Below are 19,838 nucleotides of genomic sequence, written 5' to 3' on the forward strand. Positions count from 1 at the left end.
TCCGGGGCACCCACAGCTCAACGCCCTTCCAGACGGGGGATGAAGGGCCGGCCCCGGACGGGTGAGGAACCACGGCGGAAGGGCGGGGAGTCCTCTGGCGTCTTTGGGGCATCCGTCCCGGGTGTAAGAATGGACACACGCCTGTGTTCGTGTCCCCTCCGAGCCGCGAGCAGCACACGGGGACCTCAGAGACGACTTCCTTAACTACCCCACTTTACACAAATGGGAAACCGAGGCCCGGGGAGGCGAAGGCTGGGACTGATGCCCACCTCAGCCTTGGGGCGAGTAGGGGGGTTGCGGAGAGGGTCAACTCACAGCGAGTCCAACAGCTGGGCAGATGGGAACCATTAAGAAACGACGCACCTTTTGGTGTCTACTAGAAACTGCAGTAAGAAGGCCTCGGTCCCCCTAGAGCTGGTGGCGGGAGCCACGGACGGGGGCGGGCAGCCCGGGCCCCAGCCCTTTAAATTCCCAGCCGCGCGGGAACTACAGCCCAACAGCTACAGGCGGGAGGGGCCGCCAGACGAGCGACCCCGCCGGCCAACTACCACCCCTGGCCCGCCCCCTCTCTGATAACTTTCCAATCAGCAACTCTCTTACCGCCCGCCCCTGCCTGTCGCCCACAGCGCGCCTCCAACCCTGACTAACCGCGCGGAAGGACGGCAGGGGCGGGGCTACTGGAGGGTGTGTCTGGGCGAGTGCAGACGTCGCGCGCTCCCCCGGAGTTTCGAACGCTGTTGGCTCTTCAGGCAGAAAAAAAATACAAGAGCCGCGGCCAATAGCGTGGCAGAAAGGACCCGCGCGCAGGTCCGGCTCCGCCCTGCTCTAGCTAGAAAGAAATCCAGGCACAGCTATTGGCTCGCATGTGCTGTCACTCGCCGCTGCGGCCAGCGGGCAGGGGACTGGCGGTGATTGGTTCCGCCCAGGCGCGAAATGTAACGCGGGAAAAACTGGAGCAGGGACCCCGGCGGCAGGTTGTTATTTTCGGGGGCTCGGCGCTGCGCGTCCTGCTTTCCTGTCATCGCAAGGCAAGGCGCCCGCTGCTTCCCGCCGCTGCAGCCTGCGTTGGGGAGCACAAAGAGTGGAGGGCGGGCTTGACCCAGGGTTGGGGTCCGGCCCTGGCAGCCTGGTGCAGGCCGAGCGGCTCTGCTTCTTCGCTGGCCGCCGCGCAGGAGGGTTCCAGGAAACGTCCGCCTGCCATGAGCCAGCGAGACTGAGAGCCGGCGACTCCGAGCAGCGCGGGCGAGCGGAGCAAAGGGCCAGACCCGGGCTCAGGGAGTGCGGCCCACGGCCGCCGGAGCTGCGGATCGGGGCCGGGCAATGATCCGGGGTGTGGAGGGGCCGATGGCTGACAACCCGCCGCAGCCGCCGCCCGTCATCTTCTGCCAGGACTCCCCGAAGCGGGTGCTGGTGTCGGTCATCAGGACGACCCCGATCAAGCCCACATGCAGCGGCGGAGGGGAGCCGGAGCCGCCGCCACCGCTTATTCCCACCAGCCCCGGCTTCAGTGACTTCATGGTGTACCCGTGGCGCTGGGGTGAGAACGCGCACAACGTGACGCTCAGCCCCGGAGCCGCCGGGGGCGCCGCCTCAGCTGCCTTGCCCGCCGCCGCCGCAGAGCACCCAGGGCTGCGGGGCCGGGGCGCGCCCCCGCCCACCGCTTCGGCCGCCGCCGCCTCAGGAGGTGAGGACGAGGAGGAAGCGAGCAGCCCGGACAGCGGCCACCTCAAGGTAAGCGGCGCGGGCGGGGCTTGGGGCAGTCGCGGCCCGTTAACGGCGCGGCCCGGGAGCCGGCAGCGCCCGCAGACACGGCGGGCGGGGCGGGGCCGAGTTTAAAACGCGAGGTCGCTCTGGCAGGGGCGGTGGCGTTGGCGGGTGACAGGACGCTGACGTCACTGCCGCGCGCCAAAAAACTGCCCCGGGGGCGGGGCTAGGTTTTGGTCACGTGACACCGCCCGGGGGGTGGGGCAGCACAGCAGACCGGAGGCCACAGGCCAGCAGGTGTAGTAGGCGGGAGTGTGGCCTTGTTGTCACGGAGGGGGACGGTCAACCCGCTCTGCCAGTCGTTCGGCCCACCGCTGAGTCTTTTCTGGCGGGAGAGGGCGGGAAGGACCGCAGTCCTTGAACTGTTCCTCTGGGTGCGGGGGGAGGGGTTGCGCAGTTTCTGCCTCACCGCAGATACCCCGCCCCTGCTAAAGATGCCCTGTAGAGATAGCCGAAGAACAAGAAGGGACTTAGGGGAATCTTCCCCACCGGGAGTTGAGCCCTCGCTGTCTTTCACGCATCCAGCGTACTACTTTGCTAGGTTCTGAGAGCTCAGAGTGGAATGGGACGCTGTTGTCACCAACCTCGAATTGCTTGGAGTCTCAGACTGTATTAGAGCTGGAAAGGTTTCAAACCTACAATTTACGGATCAGGCAATTGACGCTTAGAGGGATTGGTGAAGGGAGCTCCCCAAGGTACACAGCTAGGTAGCGGGAACGCTGGTACTGTAGTTGAGTTTTTGTGGCTCCTAGTCCTGAAGCATGTGTTGGAGGTGCCTCCCTGCTGACATATACTTACCTCTATAGACTGTAAGCTCCAGGAGCGCCGGGACAATTTCTCTCTGGTAGACTTATTTGACTTTAATACCTTATACTCTGTAAATGCTGAATAAATGTGCTCAGTTAAGTATTTGTGTAATGAATGGTGCTAATATAAGGTTAATATTCAGATTCTATTTGTTAAGTGGCTATATAAGATAAGCAGTTTGCTAAAGATAAAACAAGTAAATCACCTTGTTGATAAGTACGTCTATATTGGCAAATATTATAAAAATTGAAACAGGTTTTATCATCATTTTACACGCAGTAGCAAAGATGTTGAAACACTGTGTTGAGCCTTAGGAAATTGATACACTTTGTTACTAATGGCATTGTTATTAAAGAACTATAAATTTATACAGCTATATGCCTTGACACACTTCAACTCTTGAAGCTGCACTTCAGTAAAAATTTGAAAGAAGAAGCAGTAGAAATATTTATATTAGTGCTGAGTTTGTGGAGTGAACAATCACTGTGTGCTGTCTCTAGGTAGCCCTTAGTAAGATGGCTGGGTATCCTAGATATTTTTCCGTGTTAACATATTTACATGTTTAGTACTCAAAAAAATATATATGTAGTAGGTTATATGGTTGAGCAACATAAAGACATATATGCACAAATTACTTATAGAAGATTTTGCATCTGTTATTTTATTCTTAATTATAACTGAATCTAATTTTGGATTATCCAAGAAGATTAATGTTATAATAGATAAGTGAAATCTATACTTTTTTGGGGGGGGCTAAAACAGTTTTATCTTCATATAAACCTTTTAGAAAACATTCTTAATAATGCATAGGTTTGAATTTTATTTCCACTTTGTCTTTCTCTTTTCAGAAGTAAAACATAACACAAGTTATGAAAAACATTTAAAAGTGAAAAGGCTGTTATATATTTCACTTTTTTTCCTCCTCACCATCTTTCATACCATAACTGTTTCATAAATTAGTTCATAAATTAGTAGACAAATTGATTTTAACGTGTCCTTTTATCAATGAAGCAATCCAAATACAGCTCCAAAAATTCATTCATTTAGTTTTTGCAACTTGAGGGGGAGCCTCAAGCTTCCATATTTTGTGCCGTCTGGAATATACTTTCATTTAAGGAAGTTACCTAGTTTGATTTGTGATCAGTACATTCTAGACTAAAGGTTGGGAATTCCAGCCTCCTTTACTTTGTTTTGCTTCTCTAAAGTACTCATAGTTCTTTTATCTCCATATACTTATAGGTGAATCATGCTGGCTGAGTCTGCTCACTTTTTGGGAAGACAAGTTTGTAATATAGTTGGTGCCAATAACATGGCACCAACTTCTACCCCCTTCGCTCAGTATGCGGGTTAGAGGCAATAACAGCTTTGGGTTTGAGAACAACTTTTGTGTTCATTTACTGTCTTTTGATGCCACCTTTCCCATGGGAGGTGTTAACATCTGAGTGCTACACACCTGGTGTCAGCTTTTGCTTGCTTTCTTGTTTGTTTCTGCCCAACACTGCCTCCCCGCCTGTGAGGAGAACATCCATCTAATACCAACTTATTTTGGCCCCTCATCACAAGATTGTTTAGCACAATTGGGATATAGTTATATATTAGCACTGTCTCTTCCCAGGTTGTAGAATTCTGGGAAGGAAGGGAGAAGGTCTAATTTTCATCTGCCAAATGATATTCCAAGCCTCCATATTTTGTGCCCTTTACTCAGACTGCATTCATGAGGTTACTTCTCCACTTTGGGACCTGTGTAGTTTGGCTTCTCTGCACATCCTCAGATACCACTTACCCTTCAGGACCCGCCAGCTGCCTATCCTGTTTCCCCTTTCTATCACCAATCACTTTAAACATCTAGAATGCACATAGCCTTACAAACAGCTGATTAGTACACAGTAGTTTTTGATAACCACCATGTTTAAACATAACGTCATGTTAACGTGTTAACGTGAACATAGTAGCCACCATTTGTTATTCATTGCCTTGCAGAGCAAACCACCAGACTCTGTGTTGATTGTTTTGAATTCTTTTAATTAATTTACCTTGTTTACCTGATGAAAAAGGATGAATTAGAGAAGTCCCCAAGATTAAGTTAACATTATATAAGTGGCAGAACTGATTGGAACTTTTTAGAGCCCTTACTCTTAATCTGTACCTGATACTGCTTCTGTGTTTATCATGTGTGTATTGACTTTAGGGGTTTATTTATTTATTTTTAGTATTAAGAAGATGCAAGTAGGGAATTCCCTGGTGGTGGTCCAGTGGTTAGGACTCTGCGCTTCCACTGTAGGGGCATAGGTTTGATCCCTGGTCAGGCAACTAACATTCCGCCAGGCAGCATGGCCAAAAAAAAAAAAAAGAAGATGCAAGTAGACTTATGAAATAATACACACTATTCATAACTGCCTATATCTCGATTGAGATGCATCATGAGAATACACACAGTACAATAGATAGATGCAAATTAAGACTTAGAAAGTGGTCCAGATAGGTCAAGGTGGGGGATAGAGTTAGGAAGCAGATATGCAAGCCATAGGAAATTCGGATCTAAATCTGAATTCGAAAAGGAAAATAAGATCTATTTACATTTTCTCATGAAAGTGAGAAGGTACACACGCCTCCCTCTGAGAACTGTTTTTCTTTTCCTTCCATGTTGTAGCTGTATAATTTATTTGAATTTTACTTTGTATAAAAATGTGTTGAGGACTTTTAGTTTTTTTAGTAATCACATGAATATAAAGTTTGAACATAACTTTTTCTAAAGCTTAGGTAAATGTGTACATTATTCTAAGTGGCTTGAGAAATAACTCCAATTTTATTAAATAACTTTAAAGTTATTGACATTGAAAACAAAACATTTACCATGAAATATTTTAGAAAACACTTTCAAAATCACTATCTTCTGGAGGTACTGAGATTGTTTTAAAAATTAAACCTGCTGAAGTATGCAAACATTTTGGCGATTTACTCATTTTTCTTCTTTCTAGTAGCTTATTTTGCAGCAGTTGCCATATAATAGCAATAGGATGTCTAAGAGTTTCTTTTTTAACTTTACTTTTTTTTTTTTTTTGCAAATCATCAAGCAGTCTTGACAAGATTTCTCTCTTAAGCTACAGGTACACTTAGTTGCTGATGAGTTAACTCTATTATTGTCAAAATGTACATAGATACATGGTTTTCTTATTGCTAAGGCTAAAATGAAAAAGGTCCTCTTTAAGTGACACTGCTCATTTTTGTATATATGGTTAAAAGATGCTATTTATTCATTTATTTAGGGTATTAGATGATTACTTGCCTTGTTTAATTTTCTTAGTTGAAAGAATGCACTTAGTGAAGTCTTACCTGTATATGGCTGGGATGTTGTATTATGTTGCATTTTTCAGCTCTTTATTTCTCACTTGGAAAATGCAAGTATGATTTGCATTTTCTTGTTTCTAGATGAAACAAGATCTTACAGTTACTGGGAGGCAGCCAAATAGTTAACTTAAAAAAAAAAAACTTCCCCCACTATTAAACATGCTTGATAATTTTTTTTTAACCAGAAACAGAGAAAATAGTAATGGATAATCTTAAAATTTTGATACTAAATAGTATTTGATACTAAATCAGTTATTTCAAATTGTAATGGAGTCAACAATATGTTTTTATGTATTTAAAAAATATTAGGGGGGGGCTTCCCTGGTGGCGCAGTGGTTGAGAGTCCACCTGCCGATTGGGGGACACGGGTTCATGCCCCGGTCTGGGAGGATCCCACGTGCCGCGGAGCGGCTGGGCCCGTGCGCCGTGGCGGCTGGGCCTGCGCGTCCAGAGCCTGTGCCCCGAGGCGGGAGAGGTCGCAGCAGTGAGAGGCCCGCGTACAGCAAAAAAAAAAAAAAAAATTAGGGGACTTCCCTGGTGGCGCAGTGGATGAGAGTCTGCCTGCTAATGCAGGGGACACGGGTTCGAGCCCTGGTCTGGGAGGATCCCACATGCCGCAGAGCAACTAGGCCCGTGAGCCACAGCTACTGAGCCTGCGTTTCTGGAGTCTGTGCTCCGCAACAAGAAAGGCCGCGATAGTGAGAGGCCCGCGCATCGCGATGAAGAGTGGCCCCCGCTTGCCACAACTAGAGAAAGCCCTCGCACAGAAACAAAGACCCAACGCAGCCAAAAATAAATATAAATAAATAACAAAGATTTGTTGAGAATCACTGACCCTATACTTTGCAATACTATACATTAAATGTATTAAAAAAAATTAGGGAAATTATCCTTTCATGGCAGAGGAGTTGTATTACTAAGGTTTTTAATTAACCTTATTTCACGTTCCATTTCTTTCTTAACAGAACAAATCATCTGCTGTTTTTATGGATCATAGATGCTGTGTTTGTTTTTCATTTTTAAAACTATTTAAAACAATTATTCATGATATGATCATAACCAGCAACAATTTATACAATTATTGTGGAGAATTGATGAGATCTTTATCCCATTAACAAATATTTATTAACAATGTGCCTGAGTCAGGTAGCTTAGGCTAAACCATGCTGCCGAATGAACCTCAAAATCTCAATGTCAACCTAAACAAAGCTCGTGTTATGTATCCTGTGAGGGTTAACAGCAGGTGTGCTCTTCATCCTGTTCATTCTGGGACCCAGGAGGAACATCCCCTACCTGGGACATGCGAGTCTCAAGGCAGAGAGGAAAGAGAGATGGTAGAACCTTGTGATGGCTTTTAGAGCTTTTGCTCAGAAGTCACACATGTGATTTCTATTCACATTTCATTGGTCAAAGCATTGGCCTCATTGGGGCCCACAGTGCGGAAGGAACAGTGAATATTTTAACAATATTATAATCTGCCACAGTGCTTTCTCACATTCTTTTCCATTATTATTATTATTATTATTATTATTATTATGGCTGCATCGGGTCTTAGTTGTGGCACATGGGATCTTTGTTGAGGTATGTGGGATCTTTTTTCATTAAGGCACGTGGTCTCTTCGTTTAGGTGCTCGGGCTTCTCTCTAGTTGTGGCTTGCAGGTTTTTCTCTCTCTAGTTGTGGCGTGCAGGCTCCAGGTCATGTGGACTCTGTAGTTTGAGGCACGCAGGCTCTCTAGTTGAGGCATGCGAGCTCAATAGTTGTGGCTCCAGCTTAGTTGCCCCCCAGCATGTGGGATCTTAGTTCCCTGACCAGGGATCGAACCTGCGTGCTCTGCATTGGAAGGCAGATTCTTTACCACTGGACCACTGGGGAGTACCCTCACATTTTTTTTCTTTTTATACTTTTGTGGCAGAAAACACATAACGTAAAATTTACCATCTTAACCATTTTAAAGTATTAACTATATGAACATTGTTGTAATAGAACTCCAGAACTTTTTCATCTTATGAAACCAAAACTGTACCCATCTCGAGCTCCCCCTTTCTCCCTCTCTATGGCCCCTGGCAACCACTATTCTGCTTTCTGTTTCTAAGTTTGACCATTTTAGATACCGCATATAAGTGGAATCATGTAGTATTTGTCTTTTTGTGACTGCCTTATTTTACTTAGGATAATGCCCTTAATATTCATCCATGTTGTAGCATATGGCAGAATTGCCTTCTTTTTTAAGGCTGAATAATTTTTCATTGTATATATCCCATTTACTTTATCCATTCATCTGTCAGGGGACATTTAGGTTGCTTCCACCTCTTGGCTGTTGCAGAAATAGGTTTTAATATCTAAGAATTTTTTAGACATGACTTATAAGATAACTCATCCATGTTGAGATTGAGCTTTCCTTTCAAGGTGAAAATTGATTGAAGGGAATTTTGCTGTGGCTTATTATCAAGGTTTCAGGCTGATGTTTTTAAGCTTTGGGAAGGCTTTAGGTTTTTATATTGACAGCAGTAAAAACATCTTCAGTTTGGATGTAGGTGTTTTTTATGTTTTTCTTTTCTTTTTTTCCATTTAACTTATATGTGTAAAAATTTAACTTACCTGGAAAGAAAGTTTTTTTCTTCAAGGAAATGCTTATTTTAGATTAGTTTTACATACATAGAAATGTTAAGACAGTACAGGGAGTTCCCATCAACCACATATCCAGTTTCCCCTATTGCTGACGTCTTGCATTAATATGATATATTTGTTACAATTAACGAACCAAATTGGTACATTATTAACTAAAGTCCATAGTACGTTCAGAGCTCGTTAGTGTTTCAAAAAATTGAGCAGAAATTTACATAGCATAAAATTAACCATTTTGAAGTATAATTCACTGATAGTTAGTAATTCACAATATTGTGAAAACACCACCTATATCAAGTTCCAAAACATTTTCATCGCCCCAAAAGAAAGTCCTGTATTCATTAAGTAGTCACTCCCTTTTCCCCTCTATAGGCAGTCTCTGGAAAACACCAATCTGTTTTCTGTCTGTGGTTTTACCTATTTTGGACATTTTATTACATGGAATCATAAAATATGTGGCCTTTTGTGTCTGACTTCTGTTACTTAGTATACTGTTTTTGAGGTTCATCCACCTTGTAGCATGTATCGTTTCTATGGCTGAATAACAGTCCATTGTATATGTATATGTACATATGTATATGACATTGTATCACACCGTCAAACTTTTCCATAGTGGCTAAAACTTTACATTCCTACCAGCAATGTATGAAGTTTCTAGTTTCTGCACATTCTTGACCAAAAAAACACCTTATTTCTACTTTTTTCCTGTTTTTTTTTTTTTTTGAGTATAACTAAGTTGGTGTGAAGTCGTATCTCACTGTGTGTGTGTGTGTGTGTGTGTGTGTGTGTGTGTGTGTGTGTGTGTTTAATCTTTTTCCCTTCAGGCTTTACTGAGATATAATTGACCTCAATTGTAGTTTTGATTTGCATTTCCCTAATGACTAATGATGTTGAGCATCTTTTCATGGGCTTGCTGCCCATACATATAACTACTTTGGAGATATGTCTATTCAAGTCCTTTACCCATATTTTATTTGAGTTTTCGTTGTGTTGTAAAGGTTCTTTATATATTGTGGATACTAAAACCTTATCAGACATATGATTTGCAAGTATTGTATCCCATTCTGTAGGTTGTCTTTTCACTTTCTTGATAATGTCCTGTGACACAAATGTTTTTAATTTTAAGTCCAGTTTATCTATTCTTTTGTTGCTTAGGCTTTTGGTGCCACATCTAAGAATCCATTGTCAAATCCAAGGTCATGAATATTTATCCCTGTTTTCTTTTAAGAGTTTTAAAGTTTCAGCTCTGACATTTTGGTGTATGATGCATTTTGAGTTAATTTTTTATATATTGTGTGAGGTACAACTTCATTCTTTTGCATGTAGAAATCCAGTTTTCTCAGAACTATTGTTCTGAGAACAATATTGTTCTCAGATTGAACGATACTGTTGAAGAGCTATTCTTTCCTCATTGCATGTTCTTGGCACCCTTGTTGAAAATCAATTGGCCATAGGATAAGGGTTAATGCCTTGATTCTCATTTTGTTTCATTGGCCTATGTCTTTCCTTATGCCAGTACTACACTGTCTTAATTGCCATTGCTTTGCAGTAAATTTTGTAATAGGGAGGTGTGAGTACTACTTTGTTCTTTTAAAATATTGTTTTGTCTACTTGGAGCCTCTTGCAATTCCATGAGTAGAGGATTGCTTTTTCCATTTCTGCAAAAAAGGCCTTTGGGATTTTAATAGGGATTGCACTAAGTCTGTATATCACTTTGGGTAGCAGTGGTATCTTATATTAAGCCTTCCAGTCCTAGAAATGTATCCCATAAGTTTTGATATGTTGTGCTTTTATTTTCATTCATGTCAAAGTATTTTCTAATTTCCTGTGTGATTTCTTCTTTGACCCATTGGCTGTTTAAGAGTGTTGTTTAATTTCCACATATTTGTGAATTTTCCAGTATTTTTTCTGTTATTGATTTATAGTTTCATTCCAAGTATGTCAAAGAAGATGCTTTGGATGATTTCAGTCTTTTAAAATTTATTGATTCTTGCTTTGGGCCCAACATATGGTCTATCTTGGGAAATGTTCCACGTGCACTTGAAAAAAATGGATATTTTGCTGTTTTTGTGTGGAATGTTCTTCATATTCTGTTAGGTGTAGTTGGTTTATAGTGTTGTTCAAGTCTTCTATATCTTTGTTGACCTGTCTAGTTGTCCTATCCATTAATTGAAAGCGAAAGTCTCCAGCTATTTTTGAACTATGTCTTTTTATTTTCAATTCTGCCAATTTTTGCTTCATACATATTGGGAGCTCTGTTGTTAGGTGTGCATGTGTTTATAATTGTTATCTCTTTTTCCATCCTTTCACTTTTTTTTTTTGCCGTACGCGGGCCTCTCACTGTTGTGGCCTCTTCCGTTGCGGAGCACAGGCTCCGGACGCGCAGGCTCAGCGGCCATGGCTCACGGTCCCAGCCGCTCCGCGGCATGTGAGATCCTCCCAGACCGGGGCACGAACCCGTGTCCCCTGCATCAGCAGGCGGACTCTCAACCACTGTGCCACCAGGGAAGCCCCATCCTTTCACTTTTAAACCTATTTATGTTTTTGGCCCTAAAGTGAGTTTCTTGTAGATACCATATAGTTGGTTCATTTAAAAAAAAATCCATTCTGCCAATCTCTGCCTTTTGTTTGCAGAATTTAATCTATTTACATTTAAAGTGATTACTTACAAGGAAGAACTTCTCCCATTTTATTTGTTTTCTATAGTGTTATACCTATTTTGTTTATCAATTCTTCGATTACCGCCTTCTTTTGGGTTTGATTTTTTTTGTAATGAACTATTTTCTTTTCTTTCTTGTTTCCTTTTCTGTTTTTTCTTTTTGAATTAATATCACCTTAGCACCAATAGTATACAAAAGTTCTGCTCCCATATATTTCTGTCCCTCTCCCTTTTTGTTGTTGTTGTCATAATTACATCTTATATTGTGTTCCCATTAACAAAGATTTATTATTTTTTAATACATTTGGCATTTATCTTTTATATAGGAAAGAAAAGAAGAGTTATAAGCCCAAAGTGCAATACTTCTGGCTTATGTAGTTACCTGGTGTTGTTTATTTCTTTGTATGGCTTTGAGTTATTGTCTAGTGTCTTTTCATTTCTGCCTGAAGAACTAACTCCCTTTAGATTTATTGTAGGGCAGGTCTAGCAATGAACTCTCTTAGCTTTTGTTTGTCTGGGAATGCTTAATTTCTTCATTTTTGAGTGATAGTTTTGTTGAATATAAGATTATTGTTTGATTTTTTTTTTCCTTTCAGCACTTTAAACATGTCATCCCACTGATTTGCATAGTTTCTCCTGAGAAATCAGCTGTTAATCCTATTGAGGACTGGTATGTGTGATAAACTGCGTCTTTCTTGCTGCTCTCAAGAGTCTCTGTCTTTTGATAGTTTGATTATATCTCCATGTATATCTCTCTTTGTGTTTATGCCATTATTTCTTCAAATATTCTTTCTGCCCTAGTCTCTCTTGCCTTCTGGATCTCCGATTGTGTGTGTGTGGGTATGCTTGATGCTGTGGTGTCCCCCAGAAATCGTGTGTTGAGATCCTGACCCCCGAAGATGATGGTGTTAGGAGGTGGGGGTCTTTGGGAGGTGCTTAGGTCATGGAGGTGGAGCCCTCATGAATAGAATTAGTGCCTTTATGAAAGAGGCCCTGGAGAGCTCTCTTGCCCCTTTTGCCATGTGAGGACACAGCAAGAAGGCACTGGGTATGATCCAGGAAGTAGTCCCTAACCTGACCATGCCAGCATCTTCATCTTGGACTTTACAACTGCCAGAACTGTGAGAAATAAACTTTGGTTGTTTATAAGTTACCCAGTCTGTAGTATTTAGTTTTAGCAGCCCAAATGGACCCATAAGACACTTGATGTCCTACTGGTATCATAGGCCCTGTTCATTCTTTTCTCTTTCTGTTCCTCAGACTGGATAATTTCAGTTGACCTATCTTTAAATTTGCTGTTTCTTTCCTCCTGACCGTTCAAATCTGCCATTAAGACTCTGTAGTGAATTTTTTTCATTTTGGTTACTGTATTTTTTAGTTTCAGAATTTCTATTTTTAAAAATAATTTGTGGGCTTCCCTGGTGGTGCAGTGGTTGAGAGTCCGCCTGCCGATGCAGGGGACATGGGTTCGTGCCCTGGTCTGGGAAGATCCCACATGCCGCTGAGTGGCTGGGCCCGTGAGCCATGGCCGCTGAGTCTGCACGTCCGGAGCCTGTGCTCTGCAATGGGAGAGGCCACAACAGTGAGAGGCCCGCGTACCACAAAAATAATAATAATAATATTTTGTTTCTTTTTTGACATTCTCAGTTTGTTGAAACAGTGTTCTGGTTTTCTTTTGTTCTTTGTCCATGGTTTCCATTACCTCTTTCAGCATATTTAAGACAGTTTAACATCTTTGTCTAGTAAGTCCAATGTCTGCTTCCTCATAGGAGAAATTGACTCCTATGTATGGGAGTTAATATTTTTGTTTCTTTGCATGCTTTGTAATATTTTGTTGAAAACTGGGTGTTTTGAATATTATAAAGTAGTAACTCTGGAAATCAGATTCTCCTCTCTCCTCAGAGTTTTAGTTGTGTGCTGTGGTTTGTAGTTGTTTGGTGACTTTTCTAAACTATTTTTGTAAACTCTATTCTTTATTGTGTTTGTTCTTTAAAGTCTGTTTCTTTAGCTTTAGTCATCTCATATTTTGAGAGAGATCTTGAATGCCCCCCCAAAAAAAACCCAAAAAACAAAAACAGAAAAGAAAAGAAAGGGGGGAAAAAAACCCCTTCTAACTTTTCAGAATGGTCTGTGCTGTAGCTCTCCTTCTGTACTTAGCCAGACTGTTTACAAGTCTGTCTTAGCCTTCATTTCTTGTTTGTGCTGAGCCTAAGGATCAGCCAGAGGTGAAAACTTATGTTCTTTTCAGGTTTTTTCTGAGTATGCTTCCTGCGCTGGGCAGGCAAGTGTGTGGCTTCCTAAATTCCTGTCTTTGGGATATGTGGGCACTTTCCAGTGCCCTAATTTCCTGAGGAAATTCTCTCCCCAGCTTTTCCTCCTAGGCTTTTGGTGTGTTTGTGTGCCTTCGTTGAAATCTTTTCCCCCAGGGGGCAGCAAGTTGTTATTGACCTTACAAGGTTTTTGAGAGATGCCCTCTGTGTAGCCACTCTTCTGCCCAGAGAGAGTTCTAAGTTAGCAAAACAAAGACAAGCATCTTGTTTCAGACCTTCAGGTAGCCCCCAGGCTGGGCAAAACAGACAAACAAAATTCTTTCAGAGTAAAGTCTTCTCTGTTCTTTCTTGAACCAGGGACTAGATTCCTACACTAAGAATGAAGGCAGTAATCTTCAAAGACCACTGAGTGAAGGGGTGGGGCAAGGGCTGTAAAAATTGCTGCAATGCTTTCCTACTGTTTTACGTTGCTTGTTTCTTGATTCATTGTTCTCTGAGTTGCTGTAAGTTTCTCATCATTTTCTGGAGTTGTGACAAAGCTGATTCTGAACAGTTTTTGCTTGACTTTTTAGTGATCTGTGGAGGGGTGGGCCCTTGGAACTACCTACTCTGCCATTTCACTGATGTCACTCAAGAAAGGTTTCAAAAAATTATTTACAGTTATACCTTTGAGATATTGTGGGTTCAGTCCCAGACTGCTAGTCACACAAGCTTTTGTTTCCCAATGAATAAAAAGTTATGTTTACACTATACTGTAGTCTCTTAAGTGTGCAATAGCATTATGTCTAAAAATTACCTCAATTAAAAAACACTTTTAGGGCTTCCCTGGTGGCGCAGTGGTTGAGAGTCCGCCTGCCAATGCAGGGGACAAGGGTTTGTGCCCCTGTCCAGGAAGATCCCACATGCCGCGGAGCGGCTGGGCCCGTGAGCCATGGCCGCTGAGCCTGTGCGTCCGGAGCCTGTGCTTCGCAACGGGAGAGGCCACAACAGTGAGAGGCCCGCGTACCACAAAAAAAAAAAAAAAAAAAAAAACTTTTAAAAAATATTTCTAAAAAATGCTAATCACCATCTGACAACACAGGGTTGCCACAAACCTTCAATTTGTAAAAAACGCAGTATCTGCAAAATGCAATAAAGTGAAGCGTAATAGAGACTCTGGGAGGGCTCATGCCAAGGAGTACTTCCCAAAACTTCTGCTGCCAGTGTCCTTGTCCCCACGGTGAGCTACAGCCACCCACCGCCTCTGCAGGAGACCCTCCAACGCTAGCAGAAAGAAGTAAGAACTTGATTATCTGGGCAACAGTCAGCTCTACCCAACACCAGTCCCTCCCATCAGGGAACTTGCACAAGCCTCTTAGTTAGCCTCATCCACCAGAGGGCAGACAGCAGAAGCAAGAAGAACTACAATCCTGCAGCCTGTGAAACAAAAACCACATTCACAGAAAGATAGACAAGATGAAAAGGCAGAGGGCTATGTACCAGACGAAGGAACAAGATGAAACCCCAGAAAAACAACTAAATGAAGGGGAGATAGGCAACCTTCCAGGAAAAGAATTCAGAATAATGATAGTGAAGATGATATGGGACCTCGGAAAAAGAATGGAGGCAAAGATTGAGAAGATGCAAGAAATGTTTAACAAAGACCGAGAAGAATTAAAGAACAAACAAACAGAGATGAACAATACAATAACTGAAATGAAAACTACACTAGAAGGAATCAATAGCAGAATAACTGAGGCAGAAGAAAGGATAAGTGACCTGGAAGACAGAATGGTGGAATCCACTGCTGCAGAACAGAATAAACAAAAAAGAATGAAAAGAAATGAAGAAAGCCTAAGAGACCTCTGGGACAACATTAAACGCAACAACATTCGCATTATAGGGGCCCAGAAGGAGAAGAGAGAGATAAAGGACCCAAGAAAATATTTGAAGAGATTATAGTCGAAAACTTCCCTAACATGGGAAAGGAAATAGCCACCCAAGTCCAGGAAGCACAGAGAGTCGAATACAGGATAAACTCAAGGGGAAACATGCTGAGACACATAGTAATCAAAGTGTCAAAAATTATTGAAAGCAGCAAGGGGAAAATGACAAATAACATACAAGGGAACTCCCATAAGGTTAACAGCTGATTTCTCAGCAGAAACTCTACAAGCCAGAGGGAGTGGCATGCTATACTTAAAGTGATGAAAGAGAAGAACCTACAACCAAGATTCCTCTACCTGGCAAGGATCTCCTTCAGATTCGATGGAGAAATCAAAAGCATTACAGACAAGCAAAATCTAAGAGAGTTCAGCACCACCAAACCAGCTCTACAACAAATGCTAAAGGAAATTCTCTAAGTGGGAAGCACAAGAGAAGAAAAGGACCTACAAAAACAAACCCAAAACAATTAAGAAAATGGTCATAGGAGCATACATATCGATAATTACCTTAAACGTGAATGGATTAAATGCTCCAACCAAAAGACACAGGCTTGCTGAATGGTTACAAAAACAAGACCCATATATATGCTGTCTACAAGAGACCCACTTCAGACCTAGGGACACATACAGACTGAAAGTGAGGGGATGGAAAAAGATATTCCATGTGAAGGGAAATCAAAAGAAAGCTGGAGTAGCAATACTCATATCAGATAAAGTAGACTTTAAAATAAAGAATGTTACAAGAGACAAGGAAGGACACTACTTAATGATCAAGGGATCAATCCAAGAAGAAGATATAACAATTATAAATATGTATGCACCCAACATAGGAGCACCTCAATACATAAGGCAACTGCTAACAGCTCTAAAAGAGGAAGTCGACAGTAACACAATAATAGTGGGGGACTTTAACACCTCACTTACACCAATGGACAGATCATCCAGACAGAAAATTAATAAGAAAACACGAGCTTTAAATGACACAATAGACCCAACAGATTTAATTGATATTTATAGGAAATTCCATCCAAAACCAGCAGATTACACTTTCTTCTCAAGTGCACATGGAACATTCTACAGGATAGATCACATCTTGGGTCACAAATCAAGCCACAGTAAATTTAAGAAAAATGAAATCACATCAAGCATCTTTTCTGACGACAGTGCTATGAGATTAGAAATCAATTACAGGGAAAAAAATGTAAAAAACACAAACACATGGAGGCTAAACAATATGTTACTAAAAACCAAGAGTTCACTGAAGAAATCAAAGAGGAAATCAAAAAATACCTAGAGACAAATGACAATGAAAACATGATGATCCAAAACCTATGGGATGCAGCAAAAGCAGTTCTAAGAGGAAAGTTTATAGCTATAGAAGCCTACCTCAAGAAACAAGAAAAATCTCAAATAAACAATCTAACCTTGCACCTAAAGGAACTAGAGGAAGAAGAACATACAAAACCCAATGTTAGCAGAAGGAAAGAAATCATAAAGATCAGAGCAGAAATAAATGAAATAGAAACGAAGAAAACAATAGCAAAGATCAGTAAAACTAAAAGCTGGTACTTTGAGAAGATAAACAAAATTGATAAACCATTAGCCAGACTCATCAAGAAAAAGAGTGAGAGGACTCAAGTCAGTGAAAAAGGAGAAGTTACAACAGACACTGCAGAAATACAAAGCATCCTAAGAGACTACTACAAACCACTCTATGCCAATAAAATGGACACCCTGGAAGAAATGGACAAATTCTTAGAAAGGTATAACCTTCCAAGACTGAACCTGGAAGAAATAGAAAATATGAACATACCAATCACAAGAAATGAAATTGAAATGTGATGAAAAATCTTCCAACAAACAAAAGTCCAGGACCAGATGGCTTCACAGGTGAATTGTATCAAACATTTAGAGAAGAGCTAATACCCATCCTTCTCAAACTCTTCCAAAATATAGCAGAGGAAGGAACACTCCCATACTCATTCTATGAGGCCACCATCACCCTGATACCAAAACCAGACAAAGATACTACAAAAAAAGAAAATTGCAGACAAATATCACTGATGAACATAGATGCAAAAGTCCTCAACAAAATACTAGCAAACAGAATCCAACAATACATTAAAAGGATCATACACCATGATCAAGTGGGATTTATCCCAGGGATGCAAGGATTCTTCAATATAAGTAAATCAATCAATGTGATACACCATATTAACAAATTGAAGAAGAAAAATCATATGATCATCTCAATAGATGCAGAAAAAGCTTTTGACAAAATTCGACCCCCATTTATGATAAAAACTCTCCACAAAGTGGGCATAGAGTGAACCTACCTCAACATAATAAAGGCCATATATGACAAACCCACAGCAAACATCATTCTAAGTGGTGAAAAACTGAAAGCATTTCCTCTGAGATCAGGAAGAAGACAAGGATGTCCACTCTCACCACTATTATTCAACATAGTTTTAGAAGTCCTAGCCATGGCAATCAGAGAAGAAAAAGAAATAAAAGGAATACAAACTGGAAAAGAGGTAAAACTGTCACTGTTTGCAGATGACATGAAACTATACATAGAGAATCCTAAAGATGCTACCAGAAAACTACTAGAGCTAATCAATGAATTTGGTAAAGTTGCAGGATACAAAATTAATGCACAGAAATCTCTTGCATTCCTATACACTAATGAGGAAAAATCTGAAAGAGAAATTAAGGAAACACTCCCATTTACTATTGCAATAAAAAGCATAAAGTACCTAGGAATAAACCTACCTAGGGAGACAGAAGATCTCTATGCAGAAAACTGTAAGACACTGATGAAAGAAATTTGGATTAATGGAGAGATAGATCATGTTCTTGGATTGGAAGAATCAATATTGTGAAAATGACTATACTACCCAAAGGAAGGTACAGATTCAATGCAATCCCTATCAAATTACCAATGGCATTTTTTATGGAAGTAGAACAAAAAAATCTTAAAATTTGTATGGAGACAGAAAAGACCCTGAATAGCCAAAGCAGTCTTGAGGGAAAAAAATGGAGCTGGAGGAATCAGACTCCCTGACTTCAGACTATACTACAAAGCTACAGTAATCAAGACAATATGGTACTGGCACAAAAAGAGAAACAGATCAATGGAACAAGATAGAAAGCCCAGAGATAAACCCACACGTCTATGGTCAACTAATCTATGACAAAGGAAGCAAGGATATACAATGGAGAAGACAGTCTCTTCAATAAGTGGTGCTGGGAAAACTGGACAGCTGTATTTAAAAAGATGAAATTAGAACACTGCCTAACACCATACACAAAAATAAACTCAAAATGGATTTGAGACCGAAATGTAAGACCGGACACTATAAAACTCTTAGGGGAAAACATAGGAAGAACACTCTTTTTTTTTTTTTTTTTTTTTGCGGTGCGCGGGCCTTTCACTGCTGTGGCCTCTCCTGCCGCAGAGCACAGGCTCCAGACACGCAGACCCAGCAGCCACGACCCACGGGCCCAGCTGCTCCGCAGCACGCGGGACCCTCCCGGACCGGGGCACGAACCCGTGTCCCCTGCATCGGCAGGCGGACTCTCAACCACTGCGCCACCAGGGAAACCCCAAGAAGAACACTCTTTGACTTAAACCACAGCAAGATCTTTTTTGATCCACCTCCTAGAGTAATGGAAATAAATAAATAAACAAATAGGACCTAATGAAACTTCAAAGCTTTTGCACAGCAAAGGAAACCATAAAAAAGACGAAAAGACAACCCTCAGAATGGGAGAAAATATTTGTAAACGAATCAATGGACAAAGAATTACTCTCCAAAATATATAAACAGCTCATGCAACTCAATATTAACAAACAACCCAATCCAAAAATGGGCAGAAGACCTAAATAAACCTTTCTCCACAGAAGACATACAGATGACCATGAAGCACATGAAAAGCTGCGCAACATCACTAATTATTAGAGAAATGCAAATCAAAACTACAATGAGGTATCACCTCACACCAGTTAGAATGGGCATCATCAGAAAATCTACAAACAACAAATGCTGGCGAGGGTGTGGAGAAAAGGGAACCCTCTTGCATTGTTGGTGGGAATGTAAATTGATACAGCCACTATGGAGAACAGTATGGAGGTTCCTTAAAAAACTAAAAATAGAATTACCATATGATCCAGCAATCCCACTACTGGGCATATACCCAGATAAAAACATAATTCAAAAAGACACATGCACGCCAATGTTCATTGCAGCACTGTTTACAATAGCCAGGTCATAGAAGCAACCTTAATGCCCATTGAGAGACGAATGGATAAAGAAGTTGTGGTACATATATACAATGGAATATTACTCAGCCATAAAAAGGAACGAAATTGGGTCATTTGTAGAGATGTGGATGGATCTAGAGATTGTCATACAGAGTGAAGTAAGTCAGAAAG

The 19,838-nt window shown here is 41.6% G+C and overlaps 1 protein-coding gene across 3 annotated transcripts in view; it reads left to right on the forward strand.

The window, feature by feature from the left end:
- The first annotated feature begins 645 nt into the window (after positions 1–645).
- The window catches only part of ZNF367 (zinc finger protein 367), a 28,929-nt gene continuing 9,736 nt past the window's right edge, over positions 646–19,838 (forward strand). Inside the window, exon 1 of one of the 3 annotated variants that reach the window (XR_012332447.1) lies at positions 646–1,731. Coding sequence is in view for 2 of the 3 variants with exons in the window: in XM_073805968.1 (XP_073662069.1) it covers positions 1,321–1,731 (411 nt within the window). In the remaining variant the exon portion in view is untranslated. The remainder of the gene's footprint in view (positions 1,732–19,838) is intronic. The other 2 variants (XM_073805968.1, XM_019940419.3) reach the window with 2 other exon arrangements.

The sequence above is a fragment of the Tursiops truncatus genome, chromosome 6, assembly GCF_011762595.2.
Source record: "Tursiops truncatus isolate mTurTru1 chromosome 6, mTurTru1.mat.Y, whole genome shotgun sequence".
Taxonomy (NCBI): domain Eukaryota; kingdom Metazoa; phylum Chordata; class Mammalia; order Artiodactyla; family Delphinidae; genus Tursiops; species Tursiops truncatus.